Raw genomic sequence first — 23373 nt, forward strand, 5'->3', positions numbered from 1 at the left:
GCGCATGCTTGTAATCCCAGCTACTCAGGAGGCTGAGGCAGGAGGATTGCTTGAACCCGAGAGGTGGAGGTTGTGGTGATGGTGCCATGGCACTACAGCCTGGGCAACAAGATGGCGCCATTGCACTACAGCCTGGGCAACAAGTGCAAAACTCTGTCTCAAAAAAAAAGATGGAGATATTTTATTTTTCTTTTCATATTATGTCTCCAAAATCCATGTAAATTGAATACGTACAGCACATTTCCATTGGGATCAGCCGGATTTCAAGTGCTCCATAGCCACACGTGGCTGCTAGAGAAGGCACCTCTAATCCATTGACAAAGTGGGTGGCCACAGTTATCCCATTAATGTTTAAACAGGTCGTGCCCTCCTCTGGTCATGACTCTTCACTGGCTTCCCATCTCACTTAGAGTCAAAGCTGCAGCATTCACAGGGCCTAAGGGCTTTTGGTGACTTGGCCTTCTGCCACCTCTCTGGTCTCATCTCCTACACCTGGTCAGTGACCTAAGCCCTAATCCCAGGAGCCTGTGCAACACCCAATCCTGTCTCTGAGCTTCCTGTGCTCTCTGCTCCAACACCCGTCCCCAGGCATGCTATGGCTGGCTCCCCTGCTTCTTTCAAGTTTCTCCTCCAGTGCTGCCTGATCAGAGAGGCTGCCCACGAGCATCAGAGAGAAAACGGAGCCCTTCTTTCCCCGGCACTCCTGATCCACTCATCCTGCTTTATTTCTACCCATAGCCCTTACCGCTGCCTGATATATTGTATGTTTATTTGCTTACTGTCTCCCTCACTGGAATATTAGCTCTAAGTGAACATGCACTGTGTCCAATATGTTCACTGTTCTATTCCTGGGGCCTGGAATAACAGCTGGCACCTAACAGGAATGCAATAACATGTGCTTGGATGCACAAAGCCAAGTGCCTGGGAGGGGCCATGAGTGGTGCTTACTCAGTCGTCAGGAAGTGTGGGGCCTCATGGAGGCAGAGGAGGCTCGACCACCCTGCTCACTGCCCCTTCCACCCAATCCAACTTCACTCTTTCTTGAAATCCCAGATGAAGCCCAACCTCCTCCACACCTTTCTTAATTTGTCTAATCTACACTGATTCCACCTACTCCTTCCCACCCACTCATCTATGTAGTAATTTATTTAGCATCTATTATAGGGGTGTAAAGGCCTGCCTGGGCCGGACCACGCAGGGTTCTAGAGCACTGAGGACACATGCTGCCACAGCTCCCATGCCTGCTGCCCAATGGGAATGGGGCCTGTAGAGCTGGGCACTGACTTTTCCAGAGAAGCTGGAGCTGTGGATTTGCATATGGACTCTTCTAATGGACAAATGTTTTTGCAAATTCAGACTCAACGACAGCAGCAGCACATTCACCTTGTCACACCAGAAAGCAAGGACTCAAAGACGATGAGTGTTGTGCCCAGGGACTCTCAGGGCCATGCCAGATGAGCCCCTCAGGCCACAGATAGAATAATAGTGATTCCAGTGGAAAGACACATATCCAGTTGCTTAAATCTATATAGTCATAATTACAATAAAAAGTAAACCAAAAAACTTACTGGTCACATGTGGAAGACACTAGAAAACCAACTCATCATTATTTTGACAACTGGTAAGAGGGAAGAGTAAAAGATGTATTCTGCTTTTTCTCTATGAACTGTGCCTGGGGTCAGCTTCCCTCTTTGGGAGAATTTCAGCTCCCAGATGAAAGGAGGGAAGGAATGAGCATGCTGCTGGCTGCTGGGGCCAGGCATGTTCTCAATGACTGACAGTGGCACAGAGATGTGGCCAGTTGCCAGACATCTCTTGCTGAAAGTACACAGCACCTCAAGCCTGCCCACAGGCAGATCTGCCAGAACAAAAATCAACTGAGCCTGAATGTGATCATGGCTCTGGGTCTCACTGCTCAACCAACTTAAAGCAAACAGGGGACATAGGAGCTTGCTAAATGCCTGCAGCAGATGCAATCAGCAAAACCAGATGATGACAGATGCCTGCAGCAGATGCAATCAGCAAAACCAGATGATGACAGACTCTATGGCACAAGTGACCAATTCCTTTAACAAAATATTGCGGAAGGAAAAAGAGGAGCTAGGTGGAGCAGAAGCCCATAGATTAAAGGGATATAAGAGACCTATCAACCAACAGTGACATGTATGACTTTTGTGTGCCTCAGTTGAAGTAATAAAACTGAAAAGTACACTTGCACATGGGGAAATGTGAATACAATATTTGATGATATTAAGGAATTATTGTTAAGTTTGCTGGTATAATAGTGATATTACAGTTCTACTGGCAAGAACCTCGGACTGAAAGCCTGGCAGGAAAGGCCATGAGAACAAAGCCAAAGTGTACAGCCTCCACAGTGTGGCCTTGCTCTCAGTGTAGCAGCAATGCAAAAAGGATGGCCAGAGAAGGTTCCTGTCAACGGGCCCAGCAGGAATGAGTACTGGGGTGTGTGGCTGGGGGTGCAGAGAGGCTGTGATGTTGCTGGGCAGCATGAGGCTGGGCTAGGGGTCTCTTGCCAGCTGTCACACATCAGCCCCCAGCCCAAGGCCCACAGCAGACACCATGGGATCAGGCTGCAGCAGGGAGGCTGATGGCTGCCCTGGCTCTTCCTGGGCCCAACTCGACCCTGCTGCTCCCAAGGGGCTTCTCACCTCTGTGCTAGGGTCCACAACACTGGCTTTCCTGCTTCCGACGATGCCACCTGGCTGCTTGGATGGCGTTTTCTGGAGGAAGTCAGAGATCCTCTGAACCAAGAAATCACGGTCTTTCAGGTTGGCAAACAGGAATGTCATTTTGCTTTTGGTGCTGATGGACAGGGGGCTGGGCAACACGCTGGAGCTGTCAGCTTTTTCGACAATGGTCACCTGAGAAGGCAGAAGCACTCTTTTCGGTGTCTGCATCTCAGGCCCTGCAGCTGGGTATGGTTTGTGAATGAGAGACTGTCCTGCAGCTGTCCTCTCCTGGGCACAATGCAGTGAGTGGCCTGACTCTGCAACCTGCTGCATGTAACCTTGAGCAAGCTGCTTGAGCCTCTAAGGTCCCATTTTTCCTGGCAGTGGGGGCAAGCACACTGGCCGTGCAGTGAGGTTCTGAGGATGATGATGTAAAGTGCTCAGCCCATGCTCATGGGCCAGCAGCATGTTCATTCCGTCCCTCCTTTCATCTGGGAGCTGCTGGCCTTTACTGGCTCTCAGAAGGCTATACTAAAGCAGGGCAAGCAGTTCCTTGCTTGCAGGACTGTCCCCTGCACTTGCTCCCAGGGAACACTTTTTGACAGCAGGGGTCCTAGAGCTCAGCTCTGAACCCCTCTGAGGCATGGAGGGCACAGGACAGGCTTTCAGTGGACACCTCTTCAGAGCCCAAGGCCTGGCAGGGAGATGACGAGGGACATACTAGCTGCGCACAGTCATCAGGGGTGAGTGCTGGCAAGAGGGCAGGCTGGGTGGCCCCAGGGAGCTCTGCACTGAGGACACCTATGGGGAGGCGGCCACTGAGCTAAGGCCTGGTCCAGCCAGGTGAGTGCTGGCAGGGGGCACAGCAGTCACCCTGCAGAGGGGGGTGGGACTGCCTAAGGGAGGAAGAGAAGGCCAGAGAAGCCAGGACAGCATGAGTGGGGGAGGGGTGAGTGTGCATGTGTACTTTTTATGTCTGTGTGTGAACATATACATGTGGACATGTGCATACATGGGGTATGCCTGGGCACAGGTCTGAGAGGGGGCAGAGGCTCAAAGAAGGCCTCACAGGTCACAGGAGGCAGGTGGGAGAAGATACTAGAGGACTCTAAGCAGGGTGGCAACATGCTTTGACTTGACATTTTAAATTTCGCTGGCTGCTGTAGGAGGATGCGTCATAAAGGGGCTAAGTGTGTTAGGCCAGGTGCAGGGGCTCACGTGTGTAATCCCAGCACTTTGGGAGGCTGAGGAGGGAGGATCACTTCAATCCAGGAGTTTGAGACTAGCCTGGGCAAAATGGTGAACCCCTGTCTCTGTTAAAAAAACCAGCTAGGTGTGGTGGCGTGCATCTGCTGTCCCAGCTACTTGGGAGGTCAAGTTGGGAGAATCACTTAAGCCCAGGAGATTGATGCTGCAGTGAGCCATGATCACACCACTGCACCCCCGCCTAGGTAAGAGTGAGAGCCTGTCTTTAAAAACAACAAAAACAAAAACAAAAAAAGAGGGGGGCGGGGGTTAAATGTGGTTAGGGAGTGTCTAAAGCAGATGATGGTGTCTTAGGTAGTGGCGGTGGAGAGGAAAGGCTGAGCTCTGTGGGGCAAGCCGGCAGGACATGCTGTAGGTAGAGGACACAGGGAGGAGGAAGGGGTCAGAATCTAGGCTGATACATAGATTTTACCTGGGCAAAGGGTGGAAGTGGGGTCACTTCCTGAGGGAAGCTTAGAAGGGCATGGTTGGGAGTGAAATTCAAGAGCCCACTAGACCCATAGAATGAACTGCGTGCTCAGGAGCCTGCAGGCTGGAACGTGGGGGAGCAGGTGTGTTGAGGGGTCAGCGCTAGCTGAGCACGCTACCTCCACCTTTACCAGGTGCAGAGCCCCATCACCAGAGCACACCCAGCCCTCCAGGGTGGGCTAGTCCTGCTCCCCAAGCTCAGCCAGGGCTCTCTACCATCACAGATGTCAAGAGCCCAGCAGGACAAATTCAAATGGGGCCTCAGGTGTCAGGAAGACCCCTAGGCCTGGGGGCCAGGTCAGTACAGCGCCTAGAACAGATCCACAGGGCCCTAGTGCTAAAAGAATATGAGGTCTGGGTCATACCTGAGCCTCTCAAACTGGAGGTTTTGGAGCTATGGCTCTTCTGAGTTCCTTCCCTCTGACTTCCCTTGGGGAAACTGAGGCAGCAACTCTCCCACACCTATTCTCGGCCACACTTACAACTTGAGGGCTTTGTGCAAATGCCAGGGAAGAATCTTTTTTTTTGAGACAGAGTCTCACTCTGTTGCCCAGGCTGGAGTACAGTGGCGCAATCTCAGCTCACCACAACCTCCGCTCCTGGGTTCAAGTGATTCTCCTCCCTCAGCCTCCGGAGCAGCTGGGACTACAGGTGCATGTGCCATCATGCCCAGTTAAATTTTGTACTTTCAGTAGAGACGGGGTTTCACTACGTTGGCTAGGCCGGTCTGGAACTCCTGACCTCGTCGTGATCAGCCAGCCTTGGCCTCTCAAAGTGCTGGAATCACAGGTGTGAGCCACCATGCCCAGCCTTCACTTGCTTCTTATAATTAAAGTCAGTGCCCTGCTTGGCCACAAGGAAAAGGAGGCCTTTGGACCTGTCCTGAGTCAGTCTCATGCCTTCTGTTTGGGTGGGGGCCCTTGTCCTTGCTGTCCACATCCCTTCACTGCAGTGCAGGACAGATCGCCTTGTTCCCACCAGGGTCACTGTGGAAGCCCAAGAAACCCAAGAAGGAGCAAGTGAGAGCCAACCCTGCGCAACAGGGGAGGGCTGACCTCTGATGGCCTGCTGGAGCCTGAGCCACAGCCAAGGTGGTGTGTCTGGAGAGAACTGGTGAGGTGGCCTCTGAAAGTGACATGTGTGACTGGTATAGGTACATGGCCCTTTAAGCCCAGCCACAGAGCAGTGCTTTGCCAAAATTCAACTGCAGGGCACGGAAGGCAGGCCTGATAGAAACTCATGCGTGGGAGGCCCTGTCTCCACTAGGCAAGTGACCTGATAGGGCAAGGAGTGTGCCCCCACCATGTTGCCTGCCTCCCCCACAGGGCAGGTGCCTGTGGAGGGGCTCACTCAGCCTACACCCTCCACCTGTCCCATGACTGAGTGACATGTGACTGCCTGGGCCGGGGCCTCTTCCCAGGTGCCCCTCAGCGAGCCACGGCAGAGCATGATAGGCTGGTCCCTGAGCCCACGGATCCCTTGGGCCTGGAAAGGCCTTGGCCCCCCAACCAGGGGATGCTGACCTCCCTCAGGGGTATGATGAGGTGGCATGCATCTTCCTCCTTGCTGGCAAAGCAGATGTAGTTGTTGGAGATGAACATCTGGCCGGGGATGTGCAGCTTGTTAAACGGTGTCCACAGGGTACAGCCTGTGTGGCCGTCCAGCTGCTCATCCCTGGGCAGCCGGAACGTGGCTCGGTAGCATTCATTCTTGGCTCGGGCATCCAGGTCTCTGGGGAAACAAGGTGGGAGGACAGGAGGAAAGGGGACAAAGTCAGGACCAGCACACTCTCAAGGAGGCAACGGGGCCTCCCCAGCCCTCAGTTTCCACATCAGATTCAGGATCCCTGAGGTTCTCCCTTGAGTAAGTCATGCTCAGGGACCTTAGAGTTCAATAAAAGATGCATACTGAGTGACCAGGCAGAAGGTGAAACAGTCACATAACCAGTGAAGTGGCCAGCCATCTGTTCTGAGACTGCTTTGAAAAGGACACCTAGATGCTGGCCTGGCAATGTGCAACCCATCCCTTAGTAATGAAGGGCGGGCAGAGCCCATAGTGCTGGCACTGGATCCCACTCAGATGGGGGGCCTGGGGCAGCTCTTCCACCTTGGACAGGCCTAACCCCATAGGGAGGAATTGAAATCTAGGTGAGGAGCTCCCCACAGGGAGGTGTGGAGCTAAAACTAAAGCATGTAGCTGCTAACAGAAAAGCACACCTGTGTATCTAATGGCTGTGACAGGTGTCTGGCCCAGGCCCTCACCCCTTCAGTGGTTCTGTCCATACAAACTCTCCCAGCTCCAAAGGGAGCCTCCTGCCTACCCTGGGTTACAGCAGCCTGACCAGGGCTTGACTGCACTCTCACCAGCAGTGCCAGGCGCGGTCATGTTCTATCTCTGCTTGTGTTCTTTCCAAAAGGTCGCACAAGCCAACCTGCCACTCGCATCCCAAGGGCGACATGCTTGCACAATTTTCTGGTCCTGGAGGTGGACCTTAGAGTTTGGGCCTAGACCATGGTCTGTGGGTGCAATGCAGGAAATGATCTGACTGGAATGAGGTCACTGAACACAAGGGTATGAATTTGGCTGGCTATGGGACCCAGGGAACCTCAGGGATCTTGGCCAGCCTCTTGAGTTTCCCATTAAGCTACAACCTAGGAGCCCAAACATAAGCCTGGGATGGCCAGCTGCTATGATGTGTTCCTATCTATCAATCCCCTGGACAGGACAGCAGGGACCTCGGACCCACAAATGGCCCATCTTCCTGGCTGGCTTCAGACCCAGAGGCCTGCTTCCTTGTCAAACCCAGGATCCCTGGGGTCCCCATGGCTGTGAGGGGCCTCTGGCGAAGGAGTCTTGGGGTATACAGGAGAGCTGTCAATCACAGTGGGATGGACGCAGTGCACTTGAGCCCAGATTCACTGAAGCCTTCCTGGGGGGGGGGGTGTCAGAGTACCCTGGCTGAGGTGGCTACATCCTGACTCCACTGCTCACTGAGGGACCTCAGGCAAGTTACTTAACCTCTCTGTGCCTCAGCTTCCTTGTCTGATACCTAGGGATGTAAGCGCCTCTTTCCATCGTAGGACCAAGAGGAATAAATGGGAAGAACCTCCTCCCCGTTAGTGTTATCTTCAAGACATCACTACTCTTTACTGCTGCCTCTCCACACAGTACTGCAATGATCTGTTAACCTGACTTCCCTCACAAGTGGGGAGCCCGTGACGGGGAAGCGTGGATACCTTCTCCAGGTCTACACACTTGGACCAGGCAGGTCCCAGCCACGGTCAATGAACCTGGCTCACATGAACCTACCCCAGCCCTAGAGGGCAACGCACCGCTTCAGGGCTGAGATGTTCCTCTGTGGCCGGATGGGCCTAGGCAGGGCCTTGTCCTCCAGGAAGCCCTCGCTGTCTAGCAGCTGCCGCATGGCCAGGTTGGCTAACTGCTCCATGAGCTTGAAGGTCTCGCCGATGTTGAGGAACATGGAGAAGAAGAGCTCCTGGTCACGGGTCTCCACGTGGATACTCTCAGGGAAGAGCAGGGTGGCGTTCTTCTCCAGACGTGTTATGTCCACCCACTGTACCACGAGGTTCACTGTGTCCACAGGGACAGACACACCGCGTGTTAGGGCCCGGCAGGGTGAGATGCCCATCTGTACCCCAGACCCACCCCAGGGAACTGCTCTCTGGGGGCACTTCCTGTGTGCCCTGGGTGCCCAGGCCTGGTGGGCTGAGTCACACCCTCCATATGGAGAGACCAGGCCACTGAGGTGTCCGCTGCCTTCCAGACCAACCATACACAGTGTCTGCCCCACCAGTGGCTGAAGGTGAAAGGAACGAATGTGAACCACTGAGACCCACCCAGCAGCCCCCTTGAGTGGGAGTGCACTGATGTGTGAACAGTCACAGCACGGCACAGCCTACACAGAGCAGGACCCGGCCCCAGCTGATAGGAGGTGATTGGACACCTGGTTGTGACCGGTAAGCAGCAAATGCAGGAGAGGGCACAGGGAGTCTGTGGGCTGAGGGAGGTGAGGAGGGAGAAGGGCTTGGTAGGCTTGGGGATGACTAAGACCCTGGGGGCTCTTTGTGGAGCTGCTGGGGAACCAGGCTCCCATCCTGTGGCTGGGGTGTTTGCAGGAAGAGACCTGCAGCAGGTGAGGGCTGTGGCATGCACCCAAGGCAATGCATGACATGCAATCACCAGGAATTCGGGGCAGACGTGTGCCCCAAATATGCCAGCCTGGCAGAAGAGGGCAGGGCAGGCATGTGAAATCACCATGTGGAGAACCCTATAGCAAGTGGTAGGCATGGTAAAAGCCAGCTGGGAGCAGGTGTACACCTGGCCAAGGCTGGGCAGTCCCACCCCGGGCTGCTAAGGTGGCATTTGGGTTTCAGGGAGATCCCTCTGGTAGCTATGTGGGGATGGAGTATCTGGGGGCCGAGGGCACGGAGGGGCTGGGGCACGCTGAGGGGCTGGCTCACCTTCCTTCCCCAGCAGGAAGGAGTAGAAACACAGGTGGTTGACCGTCAGGTAGAGCCAGCCCTGCCGGGGCACACGGCCCTTCCAGTAGCTGCAGGAGTAGTAATTCACCAGCTTCTCTCCCTCAGGCATCCCAAACTGCTTCCGCATCTTCAGCTCGGCCTCCTTGAACTTCCCGGGGTCCTCGTCTCCCTGGGGCTGCAGGTTCTTGTTCTCTTCTGCAATGATGCCCTGGAGGAAGGCAAGAGGACAAGGGCTTGCCCTGCAAAGTCCTGGACAGATCAAAGGGTGGAGCAGAGAGGCCCAGGGAACCCAGGACTAAAGGGACCTTGGTCTAAGGGCTACAGAAACAGGTGGTAACAGTCAGTAGCTCTTGCTGGCTTGCAGTCAAGGCGCACGGACAACAGATATTGCCTATGTGACCCTCTAGACAAGTTCCTGCAACTCCCTGAACTATTTTCATCACTGGCTGTGAGCAGAGGCTTAAAAAAAAAAAATTAAGACAGGGTCTCACTCTGTCACCCAGGCTGGAGTGCACTGGCTCAGCCATGGCTCATTGTAGCCTTGACCCAACAGCTGAAGCCATCCTCCTGCCTCAGCATCCTGAGTAGCTGGGACAATAGGAGTACGCCACCATACCTGGAAAATTTTGTATTTTTTGTAGAAATGGGGTTTTCCCATATTGCCCAGGCTGGTCTCAAACTCCTGGGCTCAAGTGATCTGCCTGCCTCAGCCTCCCAAAGTGCTGGGATTATAGTCGTGAGTCACTATGTGTCTGGCCAATTTTTAAATGAATATTTCCATTCTTTTCTTCTTTTTGAGACAGAGTCTCATTCTGTCACCCAGGTTGGAGAGCAGTGGCGCAATCTCAGCTCATTGCAATCTCTGCCTCCCAGGTTCAAGTGATTCTCCTGCCTCAGCCTCCTGAGTAGCTGGGACTACAGGCACACGCTACCACATTCGGCTAATTTTTTGTATTTTTGATAGAGATGGGGTTTCACTGGGTTAGCCAGGATGGTCTTGATCTACTGACCTCATGATCTACCTGCTTTGGCCTCCCAAAATGCTAAGATTATAGGCATGAGCCACTGTACCTGGCTTTTTTTTTTTTTTGAGATGGAGTCTCACTCCGTCATCCTGGCTGGACGGCAGTGGCACAATCTTAGCTCACTGCAACTTCTGCCTCTCAGGTTCAAGAGATTCCCCTGCCTCAGCCTCCCGAGTAGCTGGAACTACAGGCACGTGCCACCACACCCAGCTAATTTTTTGTATTTTAGTAGAGATGGGGTTTCACCATGTGGGCCAGGATGGTCTCGATCTCCTGATCTCATCTGTTCGCCACAGACTCCCAAAGTGCTGGGATTACAGGTGTGAGCTACCATGCCTGGCCCATTTCAGTTATTTTCATGTAAAATTGTTGAAACATATTATCCATAAACACGGTAAAAAAAGAATGCATATAGTAGAAATGTGTGTTCAATGAAAAGGGAATGTTCTCTTGTCCTCTGTAGTGACTTTCCTGGTTCCCTCTTGGCATGCGAACACTGATGGATCCATAAGCAAATGCATGTTTTCCTCTTTTCCCCTTTATTTGCCCAAACAGGATCACCTTGTGGCCCTGTTCTGTAAAGTGCTTCTCCCATCACATCCTGGAGGATGTAATGCACTTGACCCACTGTCTGCCAGACCTGCCTCTCAGCCCTGCACACAGAACAGCGGCAGGACCCACAGGTTCAGGACCCATCCATACTCCCTCATGGTGTTGCCATTGTTGCTGGGCTTGGGGTGCCCAGAGACATCCCCCTGGGGCACTGAGCTAGCCCCAAGCCTCCTGGGGTAAAAGAGGTCCTCAGTGTCCTCAGCTCAAAATGTACATATTAATTTTCTAGGACAATTACAGGATAAACCAAAGTAAGTCAAGGTCAGTGCAGATGGCTGTGCCGCCACCCGTCGCTCTGTCCATGGGCAGGGAGGACAGCCACAAGCCTCGGTGAGGACAGCCACAAGCCTCAGTGAGGACTGAAAGGTGGGGCCTGCTCTGATTTCTTCTATTTCTCAGAGCAGCCAGGGAAGGAAATCAGAATATGTCATCCAAAAACATGCCTCTTTGACATAAGTATTTTGAGCTAAAGACAATTAAGTAGCAGCAAACACAGGAAAAGCTCTCTCTGCCTTCCCCCTTTCTGCATAAAAGCTGGATACACATTCACCTTTACCAAAGACAATTCTAGATTCCTATCAGCCCAGAGATGACACCATAAGTGTCTGCAAACAAGCCTTAGTCCATTAGTTTCATCCCATGTTTTTACATTTCTCAGTTTCCTGCCCTTGGAAGCCTAAGCTGTTTTCCTCCGTCCTGTTATTGCTCTTTAAGTGGACTGTTGCTGTGTTAAGAGGCTGTATAAACCCAATTCTAACTAAACTTTTGAGTTTATTTAGAATTTCTCCCATGAATATATGGGATATATACATTAGTAAACTTCTGCTTTTCTCTTATTAATCTGTCTATTGCAACAGAGCCCCAGACAAGAACCTAAATGGGGAGAAGGAAAAAGGGTTTTTCTTCCCTTCTACTAGCATCACCACAGCTGCGATCTAAACATCTCTCTCCAGGGGCCTTTGGTGCCTCTGCAGAGTGCTCCTACAGGAACCAGGCTACAGGATCTAGTCCTGTGACTGGGAAAAGCCTTGGCAAACACCCTCCTCATTATTAGGGCTCTACCTTGGTTTTCTGCTGCCTCTGATTCTACCCTACTGGGAGGCTGAAAACGTGTCCCAACCATGGAAAGAAAAGAGGCAACCCTGGCCAGCCCATGGTGGCCCAACCATCTCTGCAGCTATCTCAGCAGCACTGCCCTTCAGGCCACTGTCCCAGGTCAATGGCCTGCTCTGTGCTTCCCTCTGCATTCTTCACCGGGACTCACCAGCCCTGAGCCCACAGGCCATTTTCCAGCCTCCACTCAGGAGGAACAGTTCCTACCAAGGGGACTGGCTCATGGGGTTGAAATTTCCTGTTAGTTAACAGATAGAATCCACCTGTAAAATCACTGGGTAGATTTTAAATTACGAATGCAATTTCTCTAACAGTTGTAGCATTTTCAGGTTTCCTACTTCTTCCTGAGCCCCTGTGCAGTTAAGTTGTATTACATGGTAGGACACACAATGGCCCCACAAAGATGTCCACATCCTAATCCCCAGGATCTTGGAATATGTGACCTACTTAGCAAAAGGAACTTTGCAGAAGTGACTAAAGATCTTGAGAGGGGAGGTGACCCTGACAGAAGGTGAGGTGATGAGAGGAGAGAGGGAGTGGGGTAGATGAAGGAAGAGACTAGCTGAGCTGAAGACGCTATGCTGCTGGCATGAAGATGAAGGAAGGGGCCAAAAACCAAGGAATACAGACAGCCTCTACAAGTTGGGAAAGGAAAGGGAACAATTCTCCCCTCAGAGCCTCTGGAAGAAACACAGCTTGCAGATAACGCCTGGATTTCAGCCAAGTGAGACCAATTCTGGCTTCCTGGTCTCTATGTTACTGTAACATAGTAAATTTTTGAGTTTTTTTTTTTTTAGACGGAGTTTTGTCTTGTTGCCCAGGCTGGAGTACAATGGTGTGATCTCAGGTCACTGCAATCTCCACTTCCCGGTTCAAGCAATTCTCCAGTCTCAGCCTCCCTAGTAGCTGGGATTACAGATGCCCACCATCACGCCTGAGTAATTTTTGTATTTTAAGTAGAGATGGGGTTTCGTCATGTTGGCCAGGCTGGTCTCGAACTCCTGACCTCAGGTGATCCGCCTGCTTTGGCCTCCCAAAGTGCTGGGATTACAGGTGTGGGCCACTGTGCCTAGCCAAATTTGTGTTCTTTTAAGCCACTAAGTTTATGGTAACTTGTTGCAGAAGCAACCGGAAACCTAATAAATATTATTCTAATAAAGTGCCCATTTTATCTAAAAATTTTTTTTTTTTTGAGACAGAGACTCATTCTGCTACCCAGGCTAAAATGCAGTGGTGCGATCTTGGCTCACTGAAACCTCTGCCTCCTGGGTTCAAGTGAGTCTCTTGCCCAGCCTCCCGAATAGGTGGGATTACAGGTGTGTGCCACCACACCCTGCTAATTTTTTGTATTTTCAGTAGAGACGAGGTTTTACCATGTTGGCCAGGCTGGTCTTGAACTCCAGGCCTCAAGTGACCCACCTGCCTTAGCCTCCCAATGTGCTGAGATTATAAGTATGAGCTATCGCGTCCAGCCCTCTTTTGTCTAAATTCTTTTTTTTTTTTTTTTTTTTTTTTTTTTGAGACGGAGTTTCGCTCTTGTTACCCAGGCTGGAGTGCAATGGCGCGATCTCAGCTCACCGCAACCTCCGCCTCCTGGGTTCAGGCAATTCTCCTGCCTCAGCCTCCTGAGTAGCTGGGATTACAGGTACGCACCACCATGCCCAGCTAATTTTTTTTTGTAGTTTTAGTAGAGACGGGGTTTCACCATGTTGACCAGGATGGTCTCGATCTCTTGACCTCGTGATCCACCGCGCCCGGCCCTTGTCTAAATTCTTAAAGGTACTGGTTTAAGGCTGTTTGTTATCCTGTCTCTATTTAGAGCTTTGCATTTTTTTTTACAGATGCTCCTCATGGTGTATCCCCAACACTGCATATTTGAGGTTTCTCTCTTTTGTCTTGGGTCCCTTTCGCTATAGGTTTGCTAATATTTGGGGATCTGTTGCTCTTCTCTATGGTTCCCTTGTTTTCTACAGAAATAACATTGGCCCTCTATTATTTCCTTCTGTCTTACTTCTTGGTTTCTCTGGAGTCCTTTTTCTAACTTACTGGACACTTGGCTCATTTATTTTCATTCATCCTTCTTTTATAAGATTGAAAGCTTTAAATTTCCTTCTCTGTATTGCTCTCACTGATCCCACATATACTGATAAGTAGTATCTCAATTATTTTCTTTTTTTTGAGATGGAGTCTCACTGTTGCCTAGGCTGCAGTGCAGTGGTATGATCTCAGCTCACTGCATCCTCTGCCTCCTAAATCCAAGTGATTCTCCTGCCTCAGTCTCCCAAGTAGCTGGGACTACAAGTGCCCAACACCACATGCAGCTACTTTTTTTTTTTTTGAGACAGAGCCTTGCTCTGTCACCCAGGCTGCAGTGTGGTGGCATGATCTCAGCTCACTGTAACCTCTGCCTCCCGGGTTCAAGCGATTCTCCTAACTTAGTCTCCCAGTAACTAGGATTACAGACATGTGTCACCACGTCCAGCTAATTTTTGTATTTTTAGTAGAGACAGAGTTTCACCATGTTTGCCAGGCTGGTCTCAAACTCCCGACCTTATGATCCGTCCACCTTGGCCTCCCAAAATGCTGGGATTACAGGTGTGAGCCACCATGCCCAGCCACCAGCTGCTTTTAAAAAAATTTTTAGCCAGGCACGGTGGTTCACACCTGCAATCTCAGCACTTTGGGAGGCCAAGGCGAGCAAATCACCTGAGGTCGGAAGTTTGAGACCAGCCTGACCAGCATGGAGAAACCCCATCTCTACTAAAAATACAAAAACTTAGCCAGGCATGGTGGTGCATGCCTGTAATCCCAGCTACTTGGGAGGCTGAGGCAGGAGAATGGCTTGAACCTGGGAGGCAGAGGTTGCAGTGAGCCGAGATCGGGCCATTGCACTCCAGCCTGGGCAACGAGAGCAAAATTCCATCTCAAAAAAAGAATTTTTTTTTAGTAGACAGGATTTTCCCATGTTGGCCAGGCTGGTCTCGAGCTCCAGCCTCAAGTGATCCACCCGTCTTGACCTCCCAAAGTGCTGGGATTACAGGCATGAGCTACCACACTTGGCCTCAATTCTAAACATTTTCTAATTTCTATTTCTTCCTTGGCTTATGAGTCATTTAGAGTTTGTTCTGCTGATTCGTTTGTTGGGCCAGGCATATAGGAGGCAGTGAATAATGCCATGACTACTATTATTATCATCGCCCAATTGCTTACCAGAGAGTACAGGCTTGCTTCTGCTCTCTACATCTGTTTTCCTAGAGACAGAGGCAACCAGGTCTCATCTTGAACCCCAAAGTGCACCGAAAAGACCTGAGAAACTTGGTAATGTCTGCCGAGGCTTAGGAAGTTCTGTTATCAGGAATTTACAAGGGCCTGCCCAAAGCAACTTTGTACCACGTGACTGTGACCTAGTAAGAGCCCTCCCATGAATCTAACTTAAGGCAATAACCTAACAGAAAAAAAAGATACATACATTCAGGCCAGGTGTGGTGGCTCATGCCTGTAATCCCAGAACTTTGGGAGACCAAGGCAGGCAGATCACTTGAGGTCAGGAGTTTGAGACCACTCTGGCCAACATGGCAAAACCCCGTCTCTACTTAAACAAATTAAAAAAATTGGCTGGGTATGGTTGCAGGTGCCTGTAATTACAGCTACTTGGGAGGCTGAGGCAGGAGATTCGCTTGAACTTGGGAGGTGTAGGTTGCAGTGCGCTAAGACTGTGCTACTGCACTCCAGCCTAGGCAACAGAGTGAGACGCAGTCTCAAAAAAAAAAAAAAAAGACATATACATTCACATAAATGATCATTATTCCGTTAATTATCCCCAAGAGGAAACAACTTAGAGATCACCATGAGTTTTTACACACTGCTATAATTTTCATAACCATTGCTTTGATGGCTACAAAATATTAAGTATACCATATATAACTTATATGATTTAATAAGTACCTTGAACACACAGCACTTAGCACAATGAGCATACATAAAGTCCTCAGTAAATGTCAGCATCTACTATTACTCTTATGTTGCAGAGGAGAGAACAGCTGCTTTCCTCCCTTATCATGGGACCAGGAGGCATCGTTTCCAGTCTTTTTGGGAAACATATTAAACTGTGTTTTTATATATATAATGTATATTAAATATATATATATATGTAAAAATATATATGGGTGTGTGTATATATACACACATATAAATATAAATAAATAAATACACACACACACACACACACACACACACACACACACACACACACACATATATATATATATATTTTTTAAAGACGAGGTCTCGCTATGTTGTCCAGGCTGGTCTCAAACTCCTGGGCTCAAATGATCCTCCTGCCTTGCCTTCCAAAGTGCTGGGATTACAGATGTGAGCCACCATACCTGGCCCTTTAAACTGTATATTCTGCATATATAAATACACTCTAGGGTAAACTCCAAGAAATGGAAATTTTGAGTAAAGGATGTGTGTCTTTTAAAATAACTCAAAATATCCTATTGTTTCCAGCGTCTCTTTTGGCAAACAGAATTGTCTATCTACATACGCCTTCCAAGGCACTTAGGTAGGAATGGAAGCCCCAAGCTAGGCTTCAGTAGCCTCCAGGTCCCAGCCAGGGTAAGAAGGGGTTTTCCTGGGTCATGAGTTCCTCTGTCCCTTTCAACTCCAAGAGAAGGAGCACTGACACTTCAGTCTCCACCTCTGAAAAATTGGGACACACCCTACATTGTGAAGATTAAATAGGATAATACACAAGAGTATTGCCGGCCAGGGAAGGGTGAGAACAGGGAGTGGCACGTAAACCTTACATGTATCTTGCCCTTGACGAAGGTGGTGATATCTTCCTCACTGTCAAAGATGGACAGTGTCTGGAGCAAGTTATTTTCCAGCCATTCCCAGTGTTTTGTGATCTCTTTGCGCGAAGAACCTAGAAAAGGTTTGGTGAAGTAAAAGAAAAACAATAAATTCACCGGGCCTTAAACACAAATTCAAAGAAGCAAGATGAAAGTGGGCAATCTAATTTGCTAAATCATAGCAACTAAAATCTTCAAGCTGCTTAGTCTTTTCCTTCTTAAGCTTATGAATATGTATATAACCAAAGTAATAAATGGTCCTGGTAAAAAACAAAAAATTAAAATGTCCAGGCGGAATCACAGTCATGTGGAGAGAATGTTTCCACCTGTCCCTGAAGCCAACAGTGAGAGTCAGTTTCCTGTGTGTCCTAGAAATAGTATGTGCGTCTGAAAGTTTACTTATACTTTTCCTCATGTTGAAAGAACTTAATGTGGCCTTCGCTATGTATGTGTTAATCAGACACAGTCACACTTTGTATAAATGAGTCCAGCTCTTTCCTGAGAATCCAGGTGTCCACAGGTAGCAGCCGGAGCTTCCTACAACAATCCAGGCCCCTGGCCTCCTAGGCGCCTGCTGGGCAGGCAAGTAGCTATTGTCCCTCTGTTCAGTTTCTCCTGGCCACCCTCTTCCCCAGTGTCTGGCCCACCTAGGAGGGAGGGGGTCCCTGTACTCCACAGGCCCAGTGGAAATAAAAAAATATAGAGAAAGTCTGGGTGCCATGGCTGATGCCTATAATCCCAGCACTTTGGGAGGCCAAGGTAGGAGGATCGTTTGAGCCCAGGAGTTCAAGACCAGCACGGGCAGCATGGCAAAACCAAAAATACAAAAAAATTAGCTGGGCATGGTGGCATGTGCCTATGGTCCCAGCTACTCAGGATGCTGAGGCAGGATTGCTTGATCCTGGGAGGCTCAGTGCAGCCTGAGTGACAAAGTGAGACCCCATCTCCAAAAAAACAGAACACACAAAACAAAAATGTAGAAATGGCAGCACGATGCCACTTCCAAAGGGTAGAACTGTTTGCTCTCATCAAGGAACTGGGGAAGAAGCCACAGGGGAAGAGCAAAGGGATGACAGATCTCTGCCTGGACTGGCTTCCCTTACCCCTAGCACCTGTTTCTGGGGCTTTGCCCGTGCTGAATGAACACAAGGATGAGGAGTGAATGACACCCTGAATCGTTCTCAGCTGTCCAGGGGTGGGATAGAAGGCCCACCCACCAGGCATGCAGAAAGCCTTGGCCAAGACACGAGTCCAGTGTGACCGTGAACCAGATGTTTCTGCTGGGGTGCCTTCCCCTGGCCACCCTCCTTCCCTATGTGACCATGCTCTTCTGCCAGCTAGAGATAGCTCCAACCCTCCCTCCAGGCCATGCTGGGCCTGTCACCTACTCCATCCCATGGCACCTGCTTATAAGTGTCACAGCCCAGCTCTTCTGCTTGGGGCTGATCTGTTTGCTTTGTCAAATCTCCTCAAGCAGACCCTGACCTAAGAAGCAAGGCCACAGGACAGATCCTCCCCTGATGGGCCTCGGGGAGGATGCCCATGGGAAAATGATTGTACCCAGAGTCACATAGCTTGCAGTGAGTCACAAAAGGCCCCAGAATTACTCCTGGAAACCCCTTATGTTATCTATAATTTACTTTTAACTTTTTTTCATTTTTCTTTGCATTTCTATAATAGCCTCCTTTCCCTGATGCACAGAGGACCAGGCCTAGTTGGTAGGTAGAGATTTCTTTTTCATTCTCTTTGCCAGGAACCCACAGTTGAATCTGGAAGTCAGATTTACTTGTGGTACAAGTCTACTGTATCATTTTCTTTTACACATACATTCCTAGAAAACTAAAACAGAAGAAATCTCATAGCTGTCTGTGTAGATGTGTCAGCACTTTAATAAAAAATATTGGCCGGGCGCGGTGGCTCACACCTGTAATCCCAACACTTTGGGAGGCCTAGGTGGGCAGATCACGAGGTCAGGAGATTGAGACCATCCTGGCCAACATGGTGAAACCTCGTCTGTACTAAAAATACAAAAATTAGCTGGGAATGGTGGCGCATGCCTGTATCTCAGCTACTTGGGAGGCTGAGGCAGAAGAATTGCTTGAACCAGGGAGCTGGAGGTTGCAGTGGGCCGAGATCATGCCACTGCACTCCAACCTGGCAACAGAACAAGACTTTGTCTTAAAAAATATATATATATATATATTTACAGGCCAGTCACAGTGGCTCACTCCTCTAATCCCAGCACTCTGGGAGGCTGAGGCAGGGGTATCACTTGAGCCCAGGAGTTTGAGACCAGCCTGGGCAACAGGGCTGTCTCTACGAAAAATAGAGAAAATTAGTCAGGCATGGTTGCTTGGGCCTGTAGTCCCAGCTAATCAGGAGGCTGAGGTGGGAGGATTGCTTCAACCAGGGAGCTGCAGTGAGCTGTGACTGTACCACAGCACTCCAGCCTGGGCAAGAGAGAGACTGTCTCAAAAACAATTTTTGTTGTTAAACATATGTGCACTAAAAAAATATTAGTTATAAATAACTCAATCTTCATTTAATACTAAGAAAACGAACTAATCTCTATGCTAGGTACTGGGAATAAACATAATAGCTAATTAGAGTATTAAATGCTATTTCTGTTTTCAGAGTTTTCCATGGATTATCTTATTTCATTCTCAGAACACAGTGGAGACAGGTACCATTAATTTCATTTTAATAGATGAAGCTGAGGCACAGAGAGGTGAAATAAGTTACCCAAGGTCACACAGCAGGGAAGCGATCAAACCAGAATCCTAACCCTGGCTGCCTGGCTGCAGAGCCTGCCCTCACCCTCGGGAGCTCCCAGCCTCATGGGCTTCTGTGTAAAAGAGTGCGCAGACACGTCAAGTCCTGAGGAGTAAGAAGGAAGGATGGGTCTGTGGAGTCTGGGCAGTTCTCAGCAGAGCAGGAAGGAAGGTTAGCTGGCGTGGTGGACACTATGCATAGCAGCCAGGAGGAGTGTGGCTCCTCCAGGCCCTGCAACTGTGTAGTCTGGCTGAAGGTCAGGCTGTGAGTTGGGAAGAGGAAGCCAGAAATGGAGGCAGGCAGACCCCCAGGAGTCCTCAAGCACCAGGCTCAAGGGGCAGGACTCACTGGGCAGGTGCTGGCGGGGCCATGTCTGGTTTTGGTGAGCTGCTTCTAGCCTGGCTTGCAGCAAAGGGAGGTGCAGCCAGGGCCAGTACAGGGCTTTGGACTCGACAGGATGGTGTGGCATGGGGCTGTGTACACAGGCTCCGAAGTGTGGCTGTGGCTGGGCCCCTCCAGAGCCCCAGGCCCACTGTGATTAAAAAGATTCCCCCTCTGCCCCTCAAACTTTTCTCTCCCCAGGGAGGGGCAGTTCTTGCTGCCAGAGATGAAAATCTCAAGGGCCCATGTTAAAGTAGCTCCCCTCCTCATCAGCAGATACCAACATCCTGGCCGGCTCAGAAATGTTCCCCTCCCCACAGGAAACCCCTCCTCTGGCAAGCAAACTCTTGCTGCCCCCAGGGCCCACTCAGGCTCTGCAACCGGAGACCTGGGGTCTAACTGGACTTCCCTGCTTGGCCTCAGGCAGACTCCTCTTCCTAACTCTTACTGAGTTATTCAGTCCTTCATGGAAGAAGGGCACTGCTGGTCAAGATGCCCATGCAGAGCATCTACCTGGGAGTGGGACTGTTCCTGGGGCACAACCTGCCCTGTGCTTTTACTCCCTTGACCCTTCCCCTCCTGAAGCTGGAGTCTAGCCATGAGGTTGACAAACTTTTGTTTGTATCATCATCTTCTCCCAGCCCTTCAAGGGAAACCACTATCCTGGAGAACAATGGCATCGTGGCTTCTGCTTCAGAGAGGTACTGAGAGGGTCCAACTGCAGCTGTGTGACTTTGAGCAGGTTACCCAATCCCTCCAGGCCAGAGTTTCTTCACCTTCAACATAGAGAAGACAGAAGTACTTATGCCTTCTGGGGCTGCCAGGTGGTTCAGGCAAGTGCCTGGCACACAGGAAGCACTGTCTGAGTGTCAGCTAGTACTGTCATTTTCTCAGAGCAAACTCAGCCCAGCAGGTGCCCACTGAAAGGGGACTTTCTTCCGCACTCCTGGAAGGGTGGGTGCACTTCTACCTAGGAGGACAACTACAGAAGATTCTCATTATTCAGGTGGTTAGATTCTGTAAAATGGCTGTGAACACTGCGTTAGCGAATCCTGAAGCAGTACCCTAGGATAATACAGGGTTAGGTTTCTTGAGCCTCGAATCACACTTTTGTCAACTGACGGATACTTAACTGTTTTACATGTGTTTCTGTTTAAAGATACCCTATTTAATACGTATCACTGGCAGGGCATGGTGGCTCATGCCTGTAATGCCGGCACTTTGGGAGGCCAAGGGAGGTAGATCACGATGTCAAGAGAGGGAGACCGTCCTTGTCAACATGGTGAAACCCTAGAAACCCTGTCTCTACTAAAAATACAAAAATTAGCTGGGTGTGGTGGAGCACACCTGTAGTCCACTCAGGACGCTGAGGCAGGAGAATCACTTGAACCCAGGAGACAGAGTTTGCAGTGAGCCGAGATCACGCCACTGCACAGCCTGGCAACAGAGCGAGACTCTGTCTCAAAAAAAAAAAAAAAAATACATATTACTGATTTACTGGCATTGAGCTCATGGCCAGCAGCACTATCACTCACGCCTGAACAAAGCTGCTTTAAAGCATGGATCTCCTTCACAAGGCACAAACCAGCCTTCTTGCTCTTAGAAATGATAGCACTTTGGCGCTATGCTTAGGAGCCATTTTAAGCAGCCAAGTAACCAGCAACAAGCACAAACATGGCAATAATGAGACCATGAACAGGACATGCGTGTAAAGCAGGAGAGCTGGATCAAGAAGGCAGAGTGTCACCCTGTTCCAACTCAGCTGGGGACATGGGCATCAGGCGACTCAAATTTTTCACTGCTTTGAACATGCATATGTTAGTGAACGTCTCCAAATGACCACAAAATTGCTGGAAGTATTGATTTGGGGACTGCAAATAAATTTCATTGAGTAGGCCAACTTGCAAATATGGAATCTTTGAACAAGGCTGACTATATCTACCTTGAGAAAAGGTGGCATGAGAATGTGTACATTGGCTAGCCCCAAGCCTGTGCCCCCAGAGGTACATGGGGCTGTCCTCTCTTACCCTGTTCCTGTGACCAGTGAAGCTGCCTTCCCAAGCTGGAAGCGAAGACTCCTCTACTTCCCTCTTGCTGGCCTGGCCTGAGCTGTCAGCAGGGAACTTCACCCAGGCATGTGGGCTACACACCCCTCCCTCTTGGCAACGGCCCTTCCAGGGCAGATGCTGTCCAGCACCCCTCACAACTATGGGCACCTACCACAGGCCACTGTCCAGTAGATCTGGGAGTCCTGGGTCTGATGTAGAATGCGGTAAGGGGCCACGCGGGCACTGGAGTCCAGCACCACATCCAGGGTGCCCACGAGAAGACCTGGGAATAGAGCAGAGAGACATGGAGGGTAAGAGGAGGGGCAGACTGAGGACCCTGAAGGCTGAGTCTGGCCAGAGGCAGACAGGATGGTGATACTACCCAAAGGGTCCAGCCCAAAGAGGGAAACGTCCTGAATTACCCCCACGTTCAAAGGCCTTCAGCCAGCGTCTGATCCTAATCAAAAAAATCCCCTTCTACCTCTTCCTGGAAGTATTTACTTCTCCTGGCTCAGAAACACTTGCAAGGAGAAGCAGATGCAAATTTCATGTGGTCAGAGCTTAAACTTAAATTTAAGGAGTCAAAGCTTAAATTCGGGGAAGCCCTTTTTAAGTATACAAAATTAGACTAGAAAACAAGTATTGCTTTAGAATGTGAAAGTACAGAGTTACACATTAAAGCTAAAAAAGAACAATACCACAAATATCATAAAATCTAGAAAAACAACACAATGTTTTCTTAACTGCCAGATACATCTCCTGAAATCTGTCTTCCCAGACATTTCTGGTAACGTACTCACTGCTTCTTCACAGAACAATGATTCTGCAACATTATTTTCCATATCAAGAACAGAAAGATAACGTCGTTCCTTTGCCACGACTCACTGATTTTTATTACCAACAATTTAAGGAAGTTTCTTTTAGTCTCAAAAATCATAACTGAAGATGCAAATTTTTAGAATTGTCAAATTTGGGAAAATATTGATAGTTTTTTCATTTCTGAACTGAAACATTTTAGGGCAGTTCAAGTTTTCTTCTCATCACATATGTCCATTTGATAGATGACACACATTAACCAGTTTGTGGTAATGCTATCTTTTATTTTTATTTTTTGGTAATGCTATCTTTGTCAGTGTCACTATTTTATGACAAATCAGCAAAAAATATATAGCTTTTACCATTGTCTGATTCACTCCTTTTCACTAACTGAATTATCAAGCCATCTAAATACCTGCCTATTGTTTTTATTTGAAATTTTTTCTTCCTTTTAATGAAGTGCTGCTTTTGGAATGATGTGAAAATATTTTGTTGCCATTTTTCCTGTTGATGTCAGAATAATTTTTATTGATATTACTCAACTTTAACACTTTTGTTTCATAATCCATTAATATTTTTGAGACAGAATCTTGCTCTGTCACCCAAGCTAGAGTGCAATAGCGCTATCTCAGCTCACTGCAACCTCAACTTCATGGGTTCAAGCAATTCTTGTGTCTCAGCCTCCTGAGTAGCTGGGATTATGGGAGGGTGACACCATGCCCCTCTAATTTTGTATTTTTAGTAGAGATGGGGTTTTGCCATGTTGGCCAAGGTGGATATTCAGATTCTTTAATGAAAAATCTAGGTTGGCATTTTTTTGTTTTTGA

At 49.4% G+C, this 23373-nt stretch overlaps 1 protein-coding gene across 5 annotated transcripts in view; it reads right to left on the reverse strand.

The window, feature by feature from the left end:
• TBC1D9B (TBC1 domain family member 9B) overlaps positions 1-23373 on the reverse strand; it is a 50161-nt gene that overhangs the window by 24771 nt on the left and 2017 nt on the right. For 4 of the 5 annotated variants that reach the window (XM_017517277.2, XM_017517278.2, XM_017517276.2 and 1 more), the window contains exons 2-7: positions 21903-22013; positions 16485-16603; positions 8906-9134; positions 7757-8015; positions 5948-6155; positions 2670-2882 (exon numbers count right to left, since the gene is read on the reverse strand). In XM_017517277.2, the coding sequence (XP_017372766.1) occupies positions 2670-2882; positions 5948-6155; positions 7757-8015; positions 8906-9134; positions 16485-16603; positions 21903-22013 (1139 nt within the window). The remainder of the gene's footprint in view (positions 1-2669; positions 2883-5947; positions 6156-7756; positions 8016-8905; positions 9135-16484; positions 16604-21902; positions 22014-23373) is intronic. The other variant, XM_017517279.2, reaches the window with a different exon arrangement.

Source organism: Cebus imitator, unplaced genomic scaffold, assembly GCF_001604975.1.
Source record: "Cebus imitator isolate Cc_AM_T3 unplaced genomic scaffold, Cebus_imitator-1.0 Scaffold625, whole genome shotgun sequence".
Lineage (NCBI taxonomy): Eukaryota > Metazoa > Chordata > Mammalia > Primates > Cebidae > Cebus > Cebus imitator.